Below are 19,534 nucleotides of genomic sequence, written 5' to 3' on the forward strand. Positions count from 1 at the left end.
ATAAAAAACTATACATGGGTTTCAGAAAATTTTTACACAATAAAACATATTTTAATCCCCTTTCCCACAACCCTTTTGAACTACCATCACAAGCGAGTTTTCTAATTAGCAGGAAGTATTACCACCATCTCTGGGCCTGATGGGATTTCGCCCCTGGGCTGTCACAGCTGTAACTATTTCTCAGCATGTAATGTGGTCAGAGTTAGAAGTAAAATCACAAGACTTCACGTTAAACTTGAGTTTCAGCTAAATAATGAATAATTTTCCGTAAAAATACGTCACAAATATTTCATGGGATATACTTATACGAAATAACTGTTCATGATTTATCTGACATTCAAATACCACTGACCTTCCTGTATTTTCTCTGGCTACCTTAACCACATGTTTTAACATATGCTTCATATTAACAAGTGGCTCCAAATGACAATCCACAACAAACAAGTGCCAGGACAAAACAATCAGGTGTACGGGGCAGGTGTCAGGTGTGGCAGTGAAGGTGCAACTTCCGACACCCATATCCTGTAACAAAACGCTTGGGCTCACCTCCCTGCTCTGCTCCTGAGTCTGACTTCCTGCCGTGCGCACCCTGGGAGAGGCAGGGAATGGCCCAAGTGGTTGAGTCCCTGTCATCCACATGAGAGACCCAGATGGAATACTAGAGTATGAGGCTCCTGGCTCTGGCCTGGCTCAGATCCAGCTTTTATAGGTATTTGGGAAGAAACCAGCACATGGGAGTATTCTCATTCTCTCATTCATTCTCCCTCTCTCTCCCTCTCTCTTCCACACGACTGCTCTGCTCCTCTGCCATTTAAATAATTAAAAAAATCTGCACTTAAAAAAAGATCAGATGTACAAATATGTAATTCTCAGTGTTTACACTCATTTGTCTATGCCTGTGATGCCACAGCAAATCATTTTTGTTGTATACAGCAGGCACTAGATTTATTTTATTGTTTTTGTACAACCCTTAGGATGAGGTTACACTCATATATGCTCTTTTTTCTTTTTTTTTTTTAACTTTTATTTAATGAATATAAATTTCCAAAGTACAGCTTATGGATTACAATGTCTTCCCCCCCATAAATTCCCTCCCACCTGCAACCCTCCCCTTTCCCACTCCCTCTCCCCTTCCATTCACATCAAGATCCATTTTCAATTCTCTTTATATACAGAAGATCAGTTTAGGATATATTAAGTAAAGATTTCAACAGTTTGCACCCACATAGAAACACAAAGTGAAAAATACTGTTTGAGTACTAGTTATAACATTAAATCACAATGTACAGCACATTAAGGAGAGAGATCCTACATGAGGAGTAAGTACACAGTGACTCCTGTTGTTGACTTAAGAAATTGACACACTTGTTTATGGCATCAGTATTCACCTAGGCTCTTGTCATGAGTTGCCAAAGCTAAGGAAGCCTTTTGAGTTCACCGTCTCTGATCATATTTAGACAAGGTTGTAGTCAAAGTGGAAGTTCTCTCCCTTCAGAGAAAGGTACCTCCTTCTTTGATGACCTGTTCTTTCCATTGGAATCTCACTCGCAGAGATCTTTCATTTAGGTCATTTTCTTTTTCTTTCTTTCTTTTCTTTCTTTTTTTTTTTTTTTTTTTTTTTTTTTTTTTTGCCAGGGTGTCTTGGCTTTCCATGCCTGAAATACTCTCATGGGCTTTTCAGCCGGATCCACATGCCTTAAGGGCTGATTCTGAGGTCAGATCTGAGGTCAGAGTGCTGTTTAGGACATCTGCCATTCTATGGGTCTGCTGTGTATCCCGCTTCCCTTGTTGGATCTTTCTCTCCCTTTGCTATTCTATCAATTAGTATTTGCAGACACTAGTCTTGTTTATGTGATCCCTTTGACTCTTAGTCCTGTCATTATGATAAATTGTGAACAGAAATTGATCCCTTGGACTAGTGAGATGGCATTGGTACATGCCACCTTGATGGGATTGAATTGGAATCCTCTGGTATGTTTCTAACTCTACCGTTAGGGGCAAGTCAGCTTGAGCATGTCCCAAATTGTACATCTCCTCCCTCTCTTATTCCCACTCTTATATTTAACAGGGATCACTTTTCAGTTAAGTTTCAACACTTAAGAATAACTGTGTATTAATTACAGTATTCAACCAATAGTATTAAGTAGAACAAACAAGCAAAAATACTAAGAGGGATAACATTTTAAGTTGTTCATCAACAGTCAGGGCAAGGGCTGATCAAGTCATCATTTCTCATAGTGTCCATTTCACTTTAACAGGTTTCCTTTTTGGTGCTCGGTTAGTTGTCACTGATATGGTATTTGTCCCTTTGGGACTGGCTTATTTCACTCAGCATAATGTGTTCCAGATTCCTCCATTTTGTTGCAAATGACCAGATTTCATTGTTTTTGACTGCTGTATAGTATTCTATAGGGTACATATCCCATAATTTCTTTACCAGTCTACTGTTGATGGACATTTAGGTTGATTCCCGGTCTTAGCTATTGTAAATTGAGCTGCAGTAAACATTAAGGTGCAGACTGTTTTTTGTTTCCCGATTTAATTTCCTTTGGGTAAATTCCAAGGAGTGGGATGGCTGGGTTGAATGGTAGGGTTATATTCAGGTTTCTGAGGAATCTCCAGACAGACTTCCATAGTGGTTTACCAGTTTGCATTCCCACCAACAGTGGGTTAGTGTCCCTTTTCCCCCACATCCTCTTCAGCATCTGTTGTTGGTAGATTTCTGAATGTAAGCCATTCTCACCGGGGTGAGGTGGAACCTCATTGTGGTTTTGATTTGCATTTCCCTAATTGCTAGTGATCTTGAACATTTTTTCATGTGCCTGTTGGCCATTTGGATTTCAATCTCTTTTGAAAAATGTCTATTGATGTCCTAGGCCCATCTCTTAATTGGGTTGTTTGTTTTGTTGTTGTGGAGTTTCTTGATCTCTTTGTAGATTCTGGTTATTAATCCTTTCTCTGTAGCATAGTTTGCAAATATTTTTTTCCCATTCTGTTGGTTGCCTCTTCACTCTCCTGACTGTTTCTTTTGCAGTACAGAAACTTCTCAATTTGGTGCAATCCCAATAGTTAATTTTGGCTTTGACTGCCTGCAACTCCAGGGTTTTCTCTAGGAAGTCTTTGCCAGTGCCAATATCTTGCAGGGTTTCTCCAATGTTCCCTAATAATTTGATGGTGTCAGGTCGTATATTTAGGTCTTTAATCCATGTTGAGTGGATTTTTGTGTAAGGTGTAAGGGGTCTTGCTTCATGCTTCTGCACGTGGAAATCCAGTTTTCCCAGCACCATTTATTGAATAGACTGTCTTTGCTCCAGGAATTGGTTTTAGATCCTTGATCAAATATAAGTTGGCTGTAGATGTTTGGGTTGATTTCTGGTGTTTCAATTCTGTTCCATTGGTCTATCCATCTGTTTCTGTACCAGTACCATGCTGTTTTGATTACAACTGCCCTGTAGTATGTCCTGAAATCTGGTATTGTGATGCCTCTGGCTTTGTTTTTGTTGTACAAGGTTGCTTTAGCTATTCAAGGTCTTCTGTGTCTCCATATGAATTTCAGCATCATTTTTTCTAGATCTGAGAAGAATGTCTTTGGGATTTGGTATATTTGTATTGGTGTATTGGTATCGCATTGAATCTGTAAATTGCTTTTGGGAGAATGGACATTTTGATGATGTTGATTCTTCCAATCCATGAGCATGGAGGATTTTTCCATTTCTTGGTATCCTCTTCTATTTCTTTCTTTAAGGTTTTGTAATTCTCATCGTAGAGATCTTTAACATCCTTGGTTAAGTTTATTCCAAGGTATTTGATTATTTTTGTAGCTATTGTGAATGGGATTGATCTTAGCAGTTCTTTCTCAGCCATGGTATTGCCTGTGTATATAAAGGCTGTTGATTTTTGTGCATTGATTTTGTATCCTGCTACTTTGCCAAACTCTTCTATGAGTTCCAGTAGTCTCTTAGTAGAGTTCTTTGGATGCTCTAAATAAAGAATCATATCGTCTGCAAAGAGGGATAGTTTGACTTCTTCCTTCCCAATTCATATCCCTTTAATTTCTTTTTCTTGCCTTGATGGCTCTGGCTAAAGCTTCCAGAACTATGTTGAATAGCAGTGGTGAGAGTGGGCATCCCTGTCTGGTACCAGATCTCAGTGGAAATGCTTCCAACTTTTCCCCATTCAGTAGCATGCTGGCCGTGGGCTTTTCATAAATTGCTCTGATTATATTGAGGAATGTTCCTTCCATACCCAATTTGCTTAGAGTTTTCATCATGAAAGGGTGTTGAATTTTATCGAATGCTTTCTCTGCATCTATTGAGATAATCATATGGTTTTTCTTCTGCAGTCTGTTAATGTGGTGAATCACATTGATTGATTTGCAAACACTGAACCATCCCTGCACACCAGGGATAAATCCCACTTGGTCTGGGTGGCTGATTTTTCTGATGTGTTGTTGCATTCTATTGGCGAGAATTTTATTGAGGATTTTTGCATCTATGTTCATCAGGGGTATGGGTCTGTAATTTTCTTTCAATGCTGCATCTTTCTCTGGCTTAGGGATTAAGGTGATGCTGGCTTCATAGAAAGAATTTGGGAGGATTCTATCTTTTTCAATTGTTCTGAATAGTTTTAGAAGAAATGGAATTAGTTCTTCTTTAAATGTCTGGTAGAATTCAGCAGTGAATCCATCTGGTCCTGGGCTTTTCTTTGTTGGGAGGGCCTTTACTACTATTTCAATTTCTGTCTCAGTTTTGGGTCTGTTTAGGTTTTCTATGTCTTGCTGGTTCAATTTAGGTAGATTGCATGTGTCCAGGAATCTACCCATTTCTGATAGATTTCCCTGTTTGCTGGCATACAAGTCCTTGTAGTAATTTCTGATGATTCTTTTTATTTCTGTGGTGTCTGTTGTTACGTTTCCTTTTTCATCTCTGATTTTATTGATTTGGGTCTTTTCTTTTTTTAGTTAGTTGGGCCAATGGGGTGTCAATTTTGTTTATTTTTTCAAAAAACCAGCTCCTCGTTTGGCTGATTTTTTTTAAGGTTTTTTTTTTTTTTTTTTGATTCAATCCTGTTGATTTCTTCTCTGATTTTAATTATTTCTCTTCTCCTACTAGATTTGTGTCTGGTTTCCTGCAGATTTTCTAGATCCTTGAGATGAATTGAAAGCTCATTTATTTGGTGCCTTTCCAATTTCTTGATGTAGGCACCTATTGCTATAAACTTTCCTCTCAACACTGCTTTTGCCGTATCCCATAAGTTTTGATATGTTGTGTTGTTATCCTCATTTAATTCCAGAAAGTTTTTGATTTCTCTTTTGATTTCTTCTATGACCCAGTGTTCATTCAGGAGCATGTTGTTCAATCTCCATGTTTTTGTATATGCTCTAGGGATTCCTGAGTTGCTAATTTCCACCTTCTTTCCACTATGGTCTGAGAAGCTGCATGGTATGATTCTAATTCTTTTAAATTTGCTGAGACTTGCTTTATGGCCTAGTATGTGGTCAATCCTAGAGAAGGTTCAATGCACTGCTGAGAAGAATGTAAAATCTTTAAATGTAGGATTGAAAGTTCTGTAGATATCTGTTAGATCCATTTGGGCAATAGTGTCGATTAAATCTGCTGTTTCCTTGTGGATCTTCTGTCCTGTTGATCTGTCTATTTCTGAGAGTGGAGTATTGAAGTCCCCAGTACTATTGTATTGGAATCTAAGTCTCCCTTTAAGTCCCTTAACATAACTTTTAAATAAACTGGTGCCCTGTAATTAGGTGCATATACATTTATAATAGTTACATCTTCCTGTTGAATTGAACCCTTAATCATTATATGGTGTCCCTCTTTGTCTCTCTTAACAGTTTTTGTGTTAAAGTTTATTTTGTCTGATATTAATATGGCTACACCTGCTTTTTTTTTTTTTTCATTTCTTTTGGCATGGAATATCTTTTTCCAACCTTTCACTTTCAGTCTGCATGCATCTTTGTTGGAAAGAGGTGTTTCTTGTAAGCAGCAAATAGATGGGTTTTCTTCCTTAATCCATTCAGCCAGTCTGTGCCTTTTAACTAGAGTTGAGTCCATTAACGTTCAATGTGACTATTGGTAAGTAGTGGCTTTGCCCTGCCATTTTCCCAAAGATATTTTCTAGTATATGCTTTGAGCTTCCTATGATCTTTTACTCATAGGTTTTCTTCCTTTACCTTCTTTCATATTGGTGGCTGTGTTTCTGTGTTTCTTTGTAGCACATCTTTAAGCATTTTTTGCAGGGCTGGACGAGTGGCGACAAATTCTTTCAATTTCTGTTTGCTATGAAAGGTCTTTATTTCACCTTCATTCACAAATGAGAGCTTTGCAGGATATAATATTCTGGGCTGGCAGTTTTTCTCTCTTAGTACCTGGGCTATGTCTTGCCATTCCCTCTTAGCTTGTAGGGTTTCTGATGAGAAGTGAGCTGTGAGTCTAATTGGAGATCCTCTGAGAGTAATCTGACGTTTCTCTCTTGCACATTTTAGGATCTTTTCTTTATGTTTCACTGTGGTGAGTTTAATTACAATGTGTTGTGGTGAGGATCTCTTTTGGTCATGTTTATTAGGCATTCCATGAGCTTCCTGTACTAGGATGTCTCTGTCCTTCTCCAAACCTGGGAAATTTTCTGCTAGTATCTCACTAAAAAGGTCTTCTAATCTGTTCTCTCTCTCCATGCCTTCAGGAACTCCTAGAACCTGAATGTTGTTTTTTTTAATAGTATCCTGTAGATTCCCGACAATATTTTTTAGATTTCTAATTTCCTCTTCTTTTCTTTGGTTTGACTGTATACTTTCCTGTTCTCTGTCTTCTAAGTCTGATATTCTCTCTTCTGCTTCACCCATTCTGTTTTTAAGGCTCTCTGATGTGTTTGTCATTTAATCTATTGAATTCTTCATTTCGTTATGATTTCTTGTCACTATCACAGTTTCCTGTTCTACTAGTTTCTGCATTTCATTTTGATTCCTCCTTAATATTTCATTTTCGTGAGAGAGATTTTCTATCCTGTCCATTAAGGATTTCTGTAGTTCAAGAATTTGTTTTTGAGAACTTCTTAATGTTCTTATCAATTTTTTGAGATCCATTTCTTGCATTTATTCTATCTCATCATCTTTATAATCTTGAATTGGGGTGTCTTTTTCATTTGGGGGCATCATAGTTTCTTTCTTGTTCTTGTTACCTCGGTTTCTGCGTTTGTTGTTTGGCATTGTGGAGATATTCTTTGGTTTCTTCGCTGTGGTGCTTTTTCTCGTTATACCATGACTGTAGATTAAGTGGACTGTCTGCTTTTGATGGATCCTTAGAGGCTGTGATGGGAGTGGCCAGAGAGCTCTATTTGGGTTCTTCAGGGTTAAGGGTGTGCCAAAGATCACTCACCCAGATTGTTCTCTCGCTCGCTTGCTCTCTCTCTCTCTTTTTTTGACTCAGTTGGGAAGTAATTCCACACAGCTGAGTGGAGTTGAGGGTAGTTGATGTATGAAATCTGGCCCCTGTGGGTATTCGTCTACTCTACCCCTGGGACCATACAAAGAGTTTATGCAGCCCTCAGTTTGGTCTCAAATTTCTCCGCAGTCTCTCACCGGGTTGCCAAGGTTACCGAATTTGTGTACTCGGTGAGTTCTCTCGCGCCCCCCCCCCCCCGATTTTCACAGTCTTAGTTTGTTAGCTGCACACTTTCACTAGGTCCTAACCTCCTGTTATTTCTCCCCACTAGAGTCAGGTTTTTCTGCTTGGCTGATGGCAGGCACCACTTTACGTATGTCCAAAATGGCGCCTGCTCTTTGTCTTGCTCGGCTTTGTAAGGTGAGTGGAAAGAGAGGCTAGTGTCCATGCTGGTTCCACTTATTTATTTGTTTTATTTCTCTCCTCCAGTCAGCCTGGTGAACTTTCCCCAGCGGGGCTTCAGGCCTCGTTCCCTCTAGGCTCTTTCTGCCTTTCCCCGCCAATGTCTCGGGTTACCAAGGTTTTTGTCTCACCTCCCCTTCCAGTGCTGGCGTGCAGACTCTGCAGCTGGGCTTCCATGCGGTGGGTGACCTTGCTCTCCCCGTAGGTCCTCTGTGTCACATCCACTAGATCCGGAAGAGTTTCCTCTGCAATTTTTTCCTGAGCCTTTTCCTGAGACTACAGTAACTCCACTTTTATTAAACTATCTATTCCCGGACTATCAGTGTGCGCCCTCACTATTCCGCCATCTTGGCTCCACCCCCTATTTTATTTATTTTAAAAGTATAGTTAGAGAGAGAGGGAGAGATAGAGATTCTCTATACGCTGGTTCACTCCTCAGATGGCTGCAATGACTATGGCTGGGCCAGATTGAAACCAAGAGCCAGGAGCTTCTTCTGGATCTAGCATGTGGGCACTGGGGCCCAAATACTTGGGCCATCCTTTCCCAGACACATTAGCAGGGAGCTGGATAGGAAGTGGAGCAGCTGGGACCTGAACCAGTACCCATATGGGATGCCAGCATTGCAGTTGGCAGCTTTACCTGCTACTCCACAACTCTGGCCTCAGGAAAAAAACTTTTTTTTGTTTCAAAGATTGACTTATTTATTTGAAAGGTAGAGAGATGAAGCAAGAGTGAGCAAGTGTTTGTGTATGTGTGTGTGTGAGAGAGATTTTCCATCTGCTGATCCATTCCCAAATTCTCACAATAGCCAGGATTAGGCCAGGCTAAAGCTAGGAGCCAGGAACTCCATCTGGGTCTCCCACATGGATGGCAGTAACCCAAGTACCTGGGCTATCATCTGCTGCCTCCCAAGTACATTAGCAGGAAGCTGGATCAGAAGCGTGGAGTAGTCAGGACCTGAATTAGGTACTCTGATATGGGATACAGGTATCTCGAACTGAAACTTAATCTGTTCAACCCCACCACCAATCCCCAGAAAAAAATTTTTTTATAAACAAAGTAATCAGTAAGAATTCTGAGTCAGCTGGATACCATGCATTTTCTGCTATTTTAAGTAACCAAAATGAAGTGCTTTAATGGAATCTATTTTAGAAAGCTTCAGATCCTCCTTAAAGCCAAAAGAAGGAAAAGAGCCAGCTTAGAAGTTGTTATAGTATCCCTTTGCTCATTTTACTGATGAGTAAAAGCCAAACATTGTATAACACTCATTTACCTTTACAGAGTTCTTTCACTTGTTATCTTACTGTATGTCATTGGATCTGCTCCCATTTAATGGATGAGGAAACAGGCTGAGAGGTTGAGTGACTTTTCTAAATTCTTTCAGTTAGTAATGCTAACTGCAATATTCAATCTCTGGTCTTTTGAACCTTGGCTCTTTTCATAACAGGAATTATGAATTTATTTATTTATTTACTTGTTTATTTATTTACTTAAGATTTTATCCATTTATTTGAGAGATAGAGTTACAGACAGTGAGAGGAAGAGACAGAGAGAGGTCCTCCCTCCGTTGGTTCACTCCTCAAATGGCCGCAACGGCCAGAGCTGCGTCAATCCGAAGCCAGAAGCCAGGAGCTTTCTCCGGGTCTCCCATGTGAGTGCAGGGGCCCAAGGACTTGGACCATCTTCCACTGCTTTCCCAGGCCACAGCAGAGAACTGGCCTGGAAGAGGGGCAACTGGGACAGAATCTGGCGCCCTGACTGGGACTAGAACCCTGTGTGCTGGCGCTGCTAGGTGGAGGATTAGCCTATTGAGCCGCGGTGCCGGCCCAACAGATTTGTTTTTAAAAGTAAAAGCAGGTGGTGTATAGAAAATGGAGTAAAAGTGACAGCAGGAAATTCCAAGTAGTATTTGTATTTCAAGCCATTTAGTCTCAGAGAGAAGTAGGCAGAAAGTATACTGGGAACTTTGACTCAGTCTCATCTGTGAATGAAAATGACCTTGAGGTGGCCCTGTGGACAGCTCATTGTGACACAGTATAGAGATTCAGGTTAGTTTTTCTTCTTATGGTGCCTTCTCAGATATTCCATCTTAGTCTGTATTTACACTATGAAGAGGCAGAACTGGTATTTTTTGTTGGATCCCTATGAAATATATGAGGAAGTTGAGACTCAGGGAAGCTGTGTGTCTTGTTAAGAGCACACAGCTCATATGAAGCAGGAACAAGCTCAACCTCTGCCTCCAGATCATATTTCTGATACTTTGTGTCAATGACTTTCAAATCCATACTTTAGGTTCCCCACCTGTATTTTTCACTGCTAGCTGGACATTTCCACATGGAATTCCTGCTGGCAACTAATTAAAAGATGTACAAATTAATCAACATCAAGATGAGAGCCCCCTTTCCCCCAGCTTCCTGTACTGAAATAACGCATTATCATTTTCTCAGCTACTCAGTCTTAGATTCTTAGTCATGCCTAGCTTTGTTTTCTTCTTTAACGCCCACAAACAGTGGGCCTATCCCATAGACAGGAGCACACTCTTTACTTTCACTACTGCCTTGGTTTAGGTTTTTATATCTTTCTGTCTTACCTAATGTGAAAAAATTTTCTGTATTAGGTCCTTCCCTATGGAAATCCATTTGACTCACTGTAGTCAGCTTGATTTTTGTCACTTCTTGTTCTGAAAATAGAGGGGGAGAGAGAGAGACAGAGAGAGGAAGCTTCCACCCATTGTTTCACTCCCCAAGTGGCTGCAATGGACAGGGCTGTGCCAGGCCAAAGCCAGGAGTTCAGCACTTCTTCCAGGTGTCCCACGTGGATGCAGGGGCCCAAGCACTTGAGTCATCTCCTGCTGATTTCCCAGGAGCATTAGCAGGAAGCTGGATTGGGAGTGGAGCAGACAGGTCTCAAACTGGTGCCCGTGTGGGACGCCAGCCTTGCAGGCAGTGGCTTAACCCATTACACCACAGTGCTGGCCCTGAGATGCCTCCTCTCTGAATAGTCTGCATTCCCATTCTTCTCAGGCCTGGAGTGGGCCTATCCTTTAGCTTCTCAAACTGCTTGAATAAAAAACAAATAAATCTGCTATTTCCAGATGTGTGGCCGTACCTAAGATACTTAGCTATGGGCCTAGCTGATAATTTCTGATTATCTTGTCCCCAAATCTCCATTCTGATTTTGACATTCAATCTTAACCTACTTCACCAGCCTTATTTTTAACTATATTCTCTTACATGTAGCCTATCTTTTCTTAACTTAATCCACATTTTCCTACCACCAAACTTCTGTTCATTTTGTCCATATATCTTGAATGCTATAAACTCAGCCTCTTGAAATCTTGGATGATTCCTACTTACTCTGACATATATGATCTCTCTTTCCACAGACACTTTATACTGCTTTGAGGGCATCTCATCCTTTGTGTTAGAGCTTACTTGGCTGCTACATTTACTCGCAGAACCAAAAGTGTTTCATGAGATCATTTAACTCACCTCAATAATATGGTTATCTTCAACAGGTATTGAATACTTAGTGTAAGCTGGGCTTAATGTCAACATTTTCAGCAGATGGCATCTTCATTTTACAAATGAAGAAGCCAAGTCTATCAGATACAGTAATATCTAAAAGTTACATGCAGCTTATTAGATGTACAGCTATAATTTCAACATATCTAGCCCCAAGATTTAATACCACTTGTTACTGCCATTGAAACTACTACTCCCCCGCTCCTTTGCTTTCTTACCGTACTTTCAAAGAAATTTATTTTCCAAACTTTTTCTTAAAAACCTTTTGATTTGCAGCTGAGGGAAGGGAAGGGGACAGATGCGTGGTTCTGTTTTTCTAGGTGGTAATGGGTAATGGTGTACAGACGACTGCATGGTTAAGCTAACTGAACTGGGAGTTGAACCAAGGCACTCTGATGTGCTGACAACCGTTAGGCCAAACATCTGCTTCCATAGCATTTTTGAAAGAATTATTCAAAGATGATTTTTTTTTTTTTGACAGGCAGAGTGGACAGTGAGAGAGAAAGACAGAGAGAAAGGTCTTCCTTTGCTGTTGGTTCACCCTCCAATGGCCGCCGCTGCAGCCGGCGCACCACGCTGATCCGATAGCAGGAGCCAGGAGCCAGGTGCTTTTCCTGGTCTCCCATGGGGTGCAGGGCCCAAGCACCTGGGCCATCCTCCACTGCACTCCCTGGCCATAGCAGAGAGCTGGCCTGGAAGAGGGGCAACCGGGACAGAATCCGGCGCCCCGACCAGGACTAGAACCCGGTGTGCCGGCGCCGCAAGGTGGAGGATTAGCCTATTGAGCCACGGCGCCGGCCTCAAAGATGATTAACATCTAGTAAACATCTACTGTGTTTCAGTCCCCCTGCATTGCTCCTTCTCATACATAGCATTTATTGATTTTCTGTGCTGGGACATGAGAAAACCAAGAATGAGAAATATTCAGAAACTTTGTGTCTGTGTGGTGGTGGTGGTGGTGCTGCTGCTGGCCCAGGTGCAAAGTGGAAAATGATACAAGAGCAACAAAGGGATGTGTGAAACAAAAGAGGGGATAGAGAGGCCAAGAAATGTGATTCCTAGCACTGTGGGGCAGGCAGAGAATCCAGAAGATGATCCTAACATTTTTAGCATTTCAGTTAGTGATGCATTGCAAAATGTTATCCTAAGATAGAAGCAGAGTTAACAAGGTGTTTTAGGGATAATATTAGCTACAAATAGGGTTGTAGTGATATGTTAGGTACAAATAGAAATGCATGATTTCTCAAGGTGCTGTCCCAGGTTTGTGATTCAGAATAATATGAAGCATAGGTACTTCAGATTTGAGAACTCATCTATGTAAGATCAGAGCTGCGGTTTTGAGAATTCATCCACGTGAAATGAGAACTGAAAATACTGGCATGGTTATTTTTTTTTCTTTTGTGCAGAGACAATGCAGAAAAATGAAAATGTTGATGAAATTTTTGAATCTATTTTCTTTTGTTTTTTAGGAAGATGACTCCTGTGAGTCAAGCAAAGAGAAAAGGCGAGTGAAAAAAAAGGTGTCTTCTGGGGGAATGTTTGTGAGAAGGTACTGATTAGTGAAATCACTTTAAATAAACTTGATTTTTTTCTCTTTAGTTTAAAAAAACTGATATAAAGGTAAATTATATAAACTCTTCTCACTCATTCAGATATGCAATATTCCAATTTTGAAGGCAGAACATATTCTATAATGTCAGAGGAATTTTAAAAATTACAGACTAGGTTGTATACCCTCTCCCAAAGTATTTATATAAGGCTGTCAAGAAATTTATAAGTAATTTAAAGCTTCACATAGCCTTTAAAATATAAGGTGGTACAATCTAAGGATCCAAAGAAATCTAGACATTATACATTCTGTTATGGGCCGGTGCCGCGGCTCAACAGGCTAATCCTCCGCCTGTGGTGCTGGCACCCTGGGTTCTAGTCCTGGTCAGGGCGCTGGATTCTGTTCCAGTTGCTCCTCTTCCAGGCCAGCTCTCTGCTGTGGCCCGGGAGTGCAGTGGAGGATGGCCCAAGTCCTTGGGCCCTGCGCCTGCATGGGAGACCAGGAGAAGCACCTGGCTCCTGGCTTTGGATCAGCGCAGTGCGCCAGCCACAGCGGCCATTGAGGGGTGAACCAACGGAAAAGGAAGACCTTTCTCTCTCACTGTCCACTCTGCCTGTCCAAAAATAAATAAATAAATAAAAAAATTCTGTTATGGATCCACAGTAGAATAATACTTCTTTCACTTTCTAGAGAGTTCCATTTACTACTAGTATGGATATGGTTTTTTCACTTGGTTTAGGAGTGGGTGTTAGCCTAGAGGTTAAGATGCCTGCATCCCACCCTGGAATACCTCGGTTCAATAATTAAATCTAAACAAAAATTCATTAATTATTTTTAAAGTTTAATTTTTCAAATGACTTTTTAAAAAAAGAACATCCAGACTTAGGAGACAATGCAACATAAGATCAGTAAGTTTTAGAAAAGAACAACAGTATAGTAACCACCAAATATCTCACTTGGGAAAGTTTCACATAAAATAAAATCTCTTGTAAAAAGAGAAAAACATAAAATCTGCTTGCTAAGAAAACTCATGTAATCTGCTTCAGAATTCAACCTTTGTTCTATCTTGCAGGCTTTCTAAAAAAAAAAAAAAGAAATGTAGAGAAGCAACAGAGTGGTCAGAATAAGAAACACATGGGTTTATTTTTCTTTCTTCACTTTTGACCCTTCAAGATGTATTTCACTGATCAAAAAAATACAGCATTACAGTTCAGTTCTGACTTCAGTGCCTTCATTTTTCCTTCCATCTCTTCCTCTTTCTTCTGTCAACTAGCAAAGATCTGAGACTATCCTGGAGCAGTTATTTAGATCCTGCCTCCCACTAAAGATCTGATTGCTAGATTTGGGCTTCACTGGCAGCAGCCTTCACATCAGAGTGCACATCTTCTGGATCTTACATGGATGCTAAAGGCCATTTGGGGCCGGCGCCGCAGCTAAATATGCTAATCCTTCACCTAGCGGCGCCGGCACACCGGGTTCTAGTCCCAGTCGGGGTGCCGGATTCTTTCCAGGTTGCCCCTCTTCCAGGCCAGCTCTCTGCTGTGGCCTGGTAAGGCAGTGGAGGATGGCCCAAGTGCTTGGGCCCTGCACCCCATGGGAGACCAGAAGCACCTGGCTCCTGGCTTCGGATCAGCGCAGTGCGCCAGCCGCAGCGCGCCAGCCGTGGCGGCCATTGGAGGGTGAACCAACGGCAAAAAGGAAAACCTTTCTGTCTCTCTCACTATCCACTCTGTCAGCATCGCTGAGACCAGTTTGACTCAGTTTGGCCACTGTGACTGGTCAAGGGTTTGTAATAAGTGTTAAAAACATTTTTAAATGACTCTTTATTTTCACTCATTAGTTTCTCTGTGGTTTCCAGACCTTCAATCTACAGTAACAGTTATCAGCATTTAATGGCACTTTATTGAGATCTGTGCCAAACAAGTCTCTTATCTCTTATTCCTCACAACAGCCTATGAAGTAGGTGTATTTTATAGATGGAGGTTGGTTGTTCTGTCCAGTTTCACAAAACATACATTTGGGATTCTAGGCTTGATCCCAAACCCATGGGAACTCACCTTCTGGGACTATACACAGCCTTTCCTCCTCTAACCTGGTGCCCTTAAAATTAATCCCAACTCTGGGAATAGTTTATTACCTTTGCTTCAGTTATTTTCAAGTCCATGTCTATAGTCTCTCCCTGTACAAGTGAGGCAGAACAGTTCTGTAACAAAAATACACATCCTGTGGCAAGGTTTGTTCCCGTTGTCCTTGTCTATTCTCTTTTAAGCTAACAGGATTTTCCTGGGCTTGTGGCATTTAGGATAGGGACCAACTTCCTTCACAGCCAGGATACCATTGTTGCAGCCATTAGGATATGAGCAAAAACAGCCTGTAAAACTTGAGGGTCATACCCCAAAGGAAAAGGGCTTGCTTCCTCTTGCCCCTTTATTCTGGAATGTGGTTGTGATAAGTCATTGTAACTTGTGAATGAGGACAACACTAGGGATGGTAAAGCAGTAAGATAAGGAGCCAGGGCCCCAGCCCATGGAGCTAACATTTTAACCCTTAGAATGCTTATATTGAACTAAAAAATAAACCTATTTATAAGCCACTATTCTGGGTCTTATTATGGCAGCTAAATTAAAATTGTTATACAATTGCTAAATTATACTTATTTATAAGTCACATTTATGTATTATTGTCATGTTAATGAAACAAGAATGGAAAGATAATAAGAGGAGATAAAAGTTATTTTGTTCCTATAACTCAGTAGATTATCCATCTATTTAGAACTCAAGTTGGAGAATACTAGCATAGTAAGAATGGGAGATTTGGAGATTTAGGTCTGCGTTGAGTAATCTTTACCTTCTGTCTTCTCTAAGCTTGTTGTTTTAGCTATAAAATGAGGACACCAACCCCTATCTTAGGTGGTAATCAAAAATTAGATAATATATATTAAGCATATTTGGTGTCATATCACAGCAGCTCTTATTTTTCAAATTGACAATGTTTCAGAGGGCGACAATAGCCTTTCCTACAAAGCATGTTACATACCTAAAGTTTGACAAAATAGGCATTATAAACCTTGAAGGCTTCTTATTGACTCTTAACTGGTCTATTCTGTCACCAAAGCAGTATGGATAGGCAGGTTAGGATCTGCTTTACGGCCAAACAAGGTGACAACAGCTAATTCTTTAGGAGGCTTTTCACTACTCTGAAAATGCCCAAGAAAGTATAGCATTCTCTGAAACTCAGTATAAATGAAACTTTCCCATACTACTTATACTCATATATATATATATATATGCATATTATGAAAAAACTATGGATTTCAAATTCTTATGCATCAAAATAAATTCTTTTCTTCTTTTTTTTTTTTAATTTAGAGGTCTTCCATTTGTTGGTTCACTCGCTAAATGGCCACTCCCTAAACCAGGACTGGGCCAGGCCTCCCATGTAGTACAGGGACGCAAGCGATTAGGCCATATTCCGCTGTTTTCCCAGGCCCATTGGCAGAGAGGTGAATCAGAAGCAGAGCAGTGGGGACATGAACTGGTGCTCATATGGGAAGTCGGCACTATAGATGGTGGCTTTAACCTGCTGTGCCACAGCACCAGCCCCAAGATAAACCATTTTTTTTTTTAAAGATTTATTTATTTGAAAGTCAGAGTTACACACACACACACACACACACACAGAGAGAGAGAGAGAGAGAGAGAGAGAGAGAGAGAGAGGTCTTCCATCCGCTGGTTCACTCCCTGGTTGGCCGCAGTGGCTGGAGCTCCACCGATCTGAAGCCAGGAGCTTCTTCTGGGTCTCCCACGTTGGTGCAGGGGCCAACAGACTCGGGCCATCTTCTACTGCTTTCCCAGGCCACAACAGAGAGCTGGATCAGAAGTGTAGCAGCCAGGAATCAAATCCATGCCCATATGAGATGCTGGCACTGCAGGCAGCTACTTTACCCACTATGCCATAGCACTGGCCCCAATAAACCACTTTTAATTCTATTTCTCCCACGAACTTTTAGAAGTACCCTCATATACAACAGCTGTTTTATTGTGGAGCACAAGTGCTGAAATATAGGTGTAGTTCTGAGGTATATGGGAACAGAATCCACTCATTTTTGTTTATTTTAGGTATTTCATTCTCTAACCAAAAATCTCTCAGATCTCCAAAACTGCCACTAAAGTGAAGCCTCAATGGAAAGGATATAGGATCTATAAGTAATGGGGATGGGGTATGGTGTGTTTGACACTCCTACTCTCTCATTATTGATACAAAGCACTTCACTTGCTAATCTCTACAGTAAGAATGAACACAGATCTATTTTAGTGGTGATAGGCTAGTACTGTGCATCTTTGTCATAAGCAGGTCTCATAAATAGGGCCCCTCCTTTTCCATCTGGGTTGTAAACATAATTGAGATGAAGGATGAATTAGACTGATATTTAGCCTAAATAATATGCTTACTGATAAAAATGTTGAAGTGTTGGAGAATATGATTTTTCTTTTTTCTTTTTTTTTGACAGGCAGAGTGGACAGTGAGAGAGAGAGACAGAGAGAAAGGTCTTCCTTTGCCATTGGTTCACCCTCCAATGGCCGCCGCAGCCGGCGCACCACGCTGATCCAATGGCAGGAGCCAAGTATTTATCCTGGTCTCCCATGGGGTGCAGGGCCCAAGTACTTCGGCCATCCTCCACTGCAATCCCTGGCCACAGCAGAGAGCTGGCCTGGAAGAGGGGCAACCGGGACAGAATCCGGCGCCCCGACTGGGACTAGAACCCAGTGTGCCGGCGCCGCTAGGCGGAGGATTAGCCTAGTGAGCCGTGGCGCCGGCACGGTTTTTCTCTTCAGTCTAATAAGGTTCCTATCACTGAACTCCAGAGTTGGAGAGGTATACCCTGTCTCAAGCATAAGTAAATGGGCAGGCCTCACTCAGCAGAAGTAGAGCCTGTTGGCATAGGAACAGAACACTGTGGCGCAGTGGGTTAACGCCCTGGCCTGAAGCCCCGGCATCCCATATGGGCACTAGTTCAAGACTGGGCTGCTCCTCTTCCGATCCAGCTCTCTGCTATGGCCTGAGAAAGCAGTACAGAATGGCCCAAGTCCTTGGGCCCCTGCACCCACATGGTGGGAGACCTGGAAGAAGTACCTGGCTACTGGCTTTGGATTGGCACTGCTCTGGCGGTTGCGGCCATCTAAGGAGTGAAACATTGGGTGGAAGACCTCTCTCTCTGTGTAACTCTGACTTTCAAATATATAAATAAATCTTAAAAAAAAATGGAATGAATAATCTCCGCTTAGGTTAGATGTGTGGACAAAGTGGCTGAGCTGCTTGAGCCATTTTTCCTTCCAAATTTTCAGTTGTGGATAAGTCATTTTAGTTGACCTAGGGCAGTGTAGACAAGGGAATAAGAGTGATAACTTCCTTCACATGAAGGAAACAATTTCCTTTTAATATTTTAGTTCCTTTGACTGATTACTTGTTTAATGTCTCTCTTCTACACTAAGATTGTTGAGTTCCATGAGAATGAAACCATGTTCACCTTTTGTGCAACCTCTGGTTCACCTCTGAGATAGCCAATTTGCACTGTGTTGTTGAGTACCTAGCAGGCCACCATCTTGGTTAAGTGGGCAAATGTCATATCTGGTTAAGGAGCCAGGAATTCCAACTTCATCTCTAAGATAGGTGGCAGAGGCCAAAGTATTGGGGTGGTCATTTCTGCTGCCCTCATAGGTGCATTAGCAGGAAACTGGACTGGAAAGGAGTAGCTGGGCCTTGACCCAGGCACTCAATAGAGATGCCAGCATAGCGGGCAGTGGCTTAACCCAGTGCGCCCCAATGCTTGCTCCAGCGTAAGTTCTTTGAAGACAGAAGACAATCTTCTAATTTTTACACACTCACTGGACCAGATGGGCCAATCTCTTGACTACTCTATACTCCAAGTTCCTGTTTATAGCTAAACAAATGACAAGGTTATTTTGAATAATTCACTACCAAAATTTTAAAGCTGTTGCCAAGTCATGAAATCTTTTAAAATGTTTAGCACTTCTCGGCAATCACTTCTTCACCTGGGTAACGCTGAAGAACTAAGAAGTAAATGAAGGCCAGCGCCGCGGCTCAATAGGCTAATCCTCCGCCTAGTGGTGCCGGCACACCAGGTTCTAGCCCCGGTCGGGGCGCCGGATTCTGTCCCAGTTGCCCCTCTTCCAGGCCAGCTCTCTGCTGTGGCCTGGGAGTGCAGTGGAGGATGGCCCAAGTCCTTGGGCCCTGCACCCACATGGGAGACCAGGATAAGTGCCTGGCTCCTGCCTTCAGATCAGCGCGGTGCGAGGGTGAACCAACGGCAAAGGAAGACCTTTCTGTCTCTCTCTCTCACTGTCCACTCTGCCTGTAAATAAAAAAAGAAGTAAATGATTATAGGTATTATATATAAGTCAATACATCCAATAAAAAACAAAAATGAAATTTCCTTATGAGTTTCCATATATATTCGCTGAATTTAAATTAATCATTAAGAAAAGCTGTGCTTTATGTAATGAATTTGAGCTTGGATAACTTATACTGGTTTAAATGGGATAAACTGGTTTTTGTATGAAAAAATATTAAATACATGTAATAA

General features: G+C 41.4%; 1 protein-coding gene across 12 annotated transcripts in view; it reads left to right on the forward strand.

Annotated features, from left to right (window-relative positions):
- ANKRD42 (ankyrin repeat domain 42) overlaps nucleotides 1-19,534 on the forward strand; it is a 106,369-nt gene that overhangs the window by 63,926 nt on the left and 22,909 nt on the right. For 10 of the 12 annotated variants that reach the window (XM_089332140.1, XM_089332125.1, XM_089332128.1 and 7 more), the window contains one exon: nucleotides 12,851-12,930. In XM_089332140.1, the coding sequence (XP_089188266.1) occupies nucleotides 12,851-12,930 (80 nt within the window). Of the gene's footprint in view, nucleotides 1-12,850; nucleotides 13,587-19,534 lie in introns of those variants that run through there. The other 2 variants (XM_089332116.1, XM_089332130.1) reach the window with 1 other exon arrangement.

The sequence above is a fragment of the Oryctolagus cuniculus genome, chromosome 1 (assembly GCF_051225735.1).
Source record: "Oryctolagus cuniculus isolate XC-2025 breed Fujian yellow rabbit chromosome 1, ASM5122573v1, whole genome shotgun sequence".
Lineage (NCBI taxonomy): Eukaryota > Metazoa > Chordata > Mammalia > Lagomorpha > Leporidae > Oryctolagus > Oryctolagus cuniculus.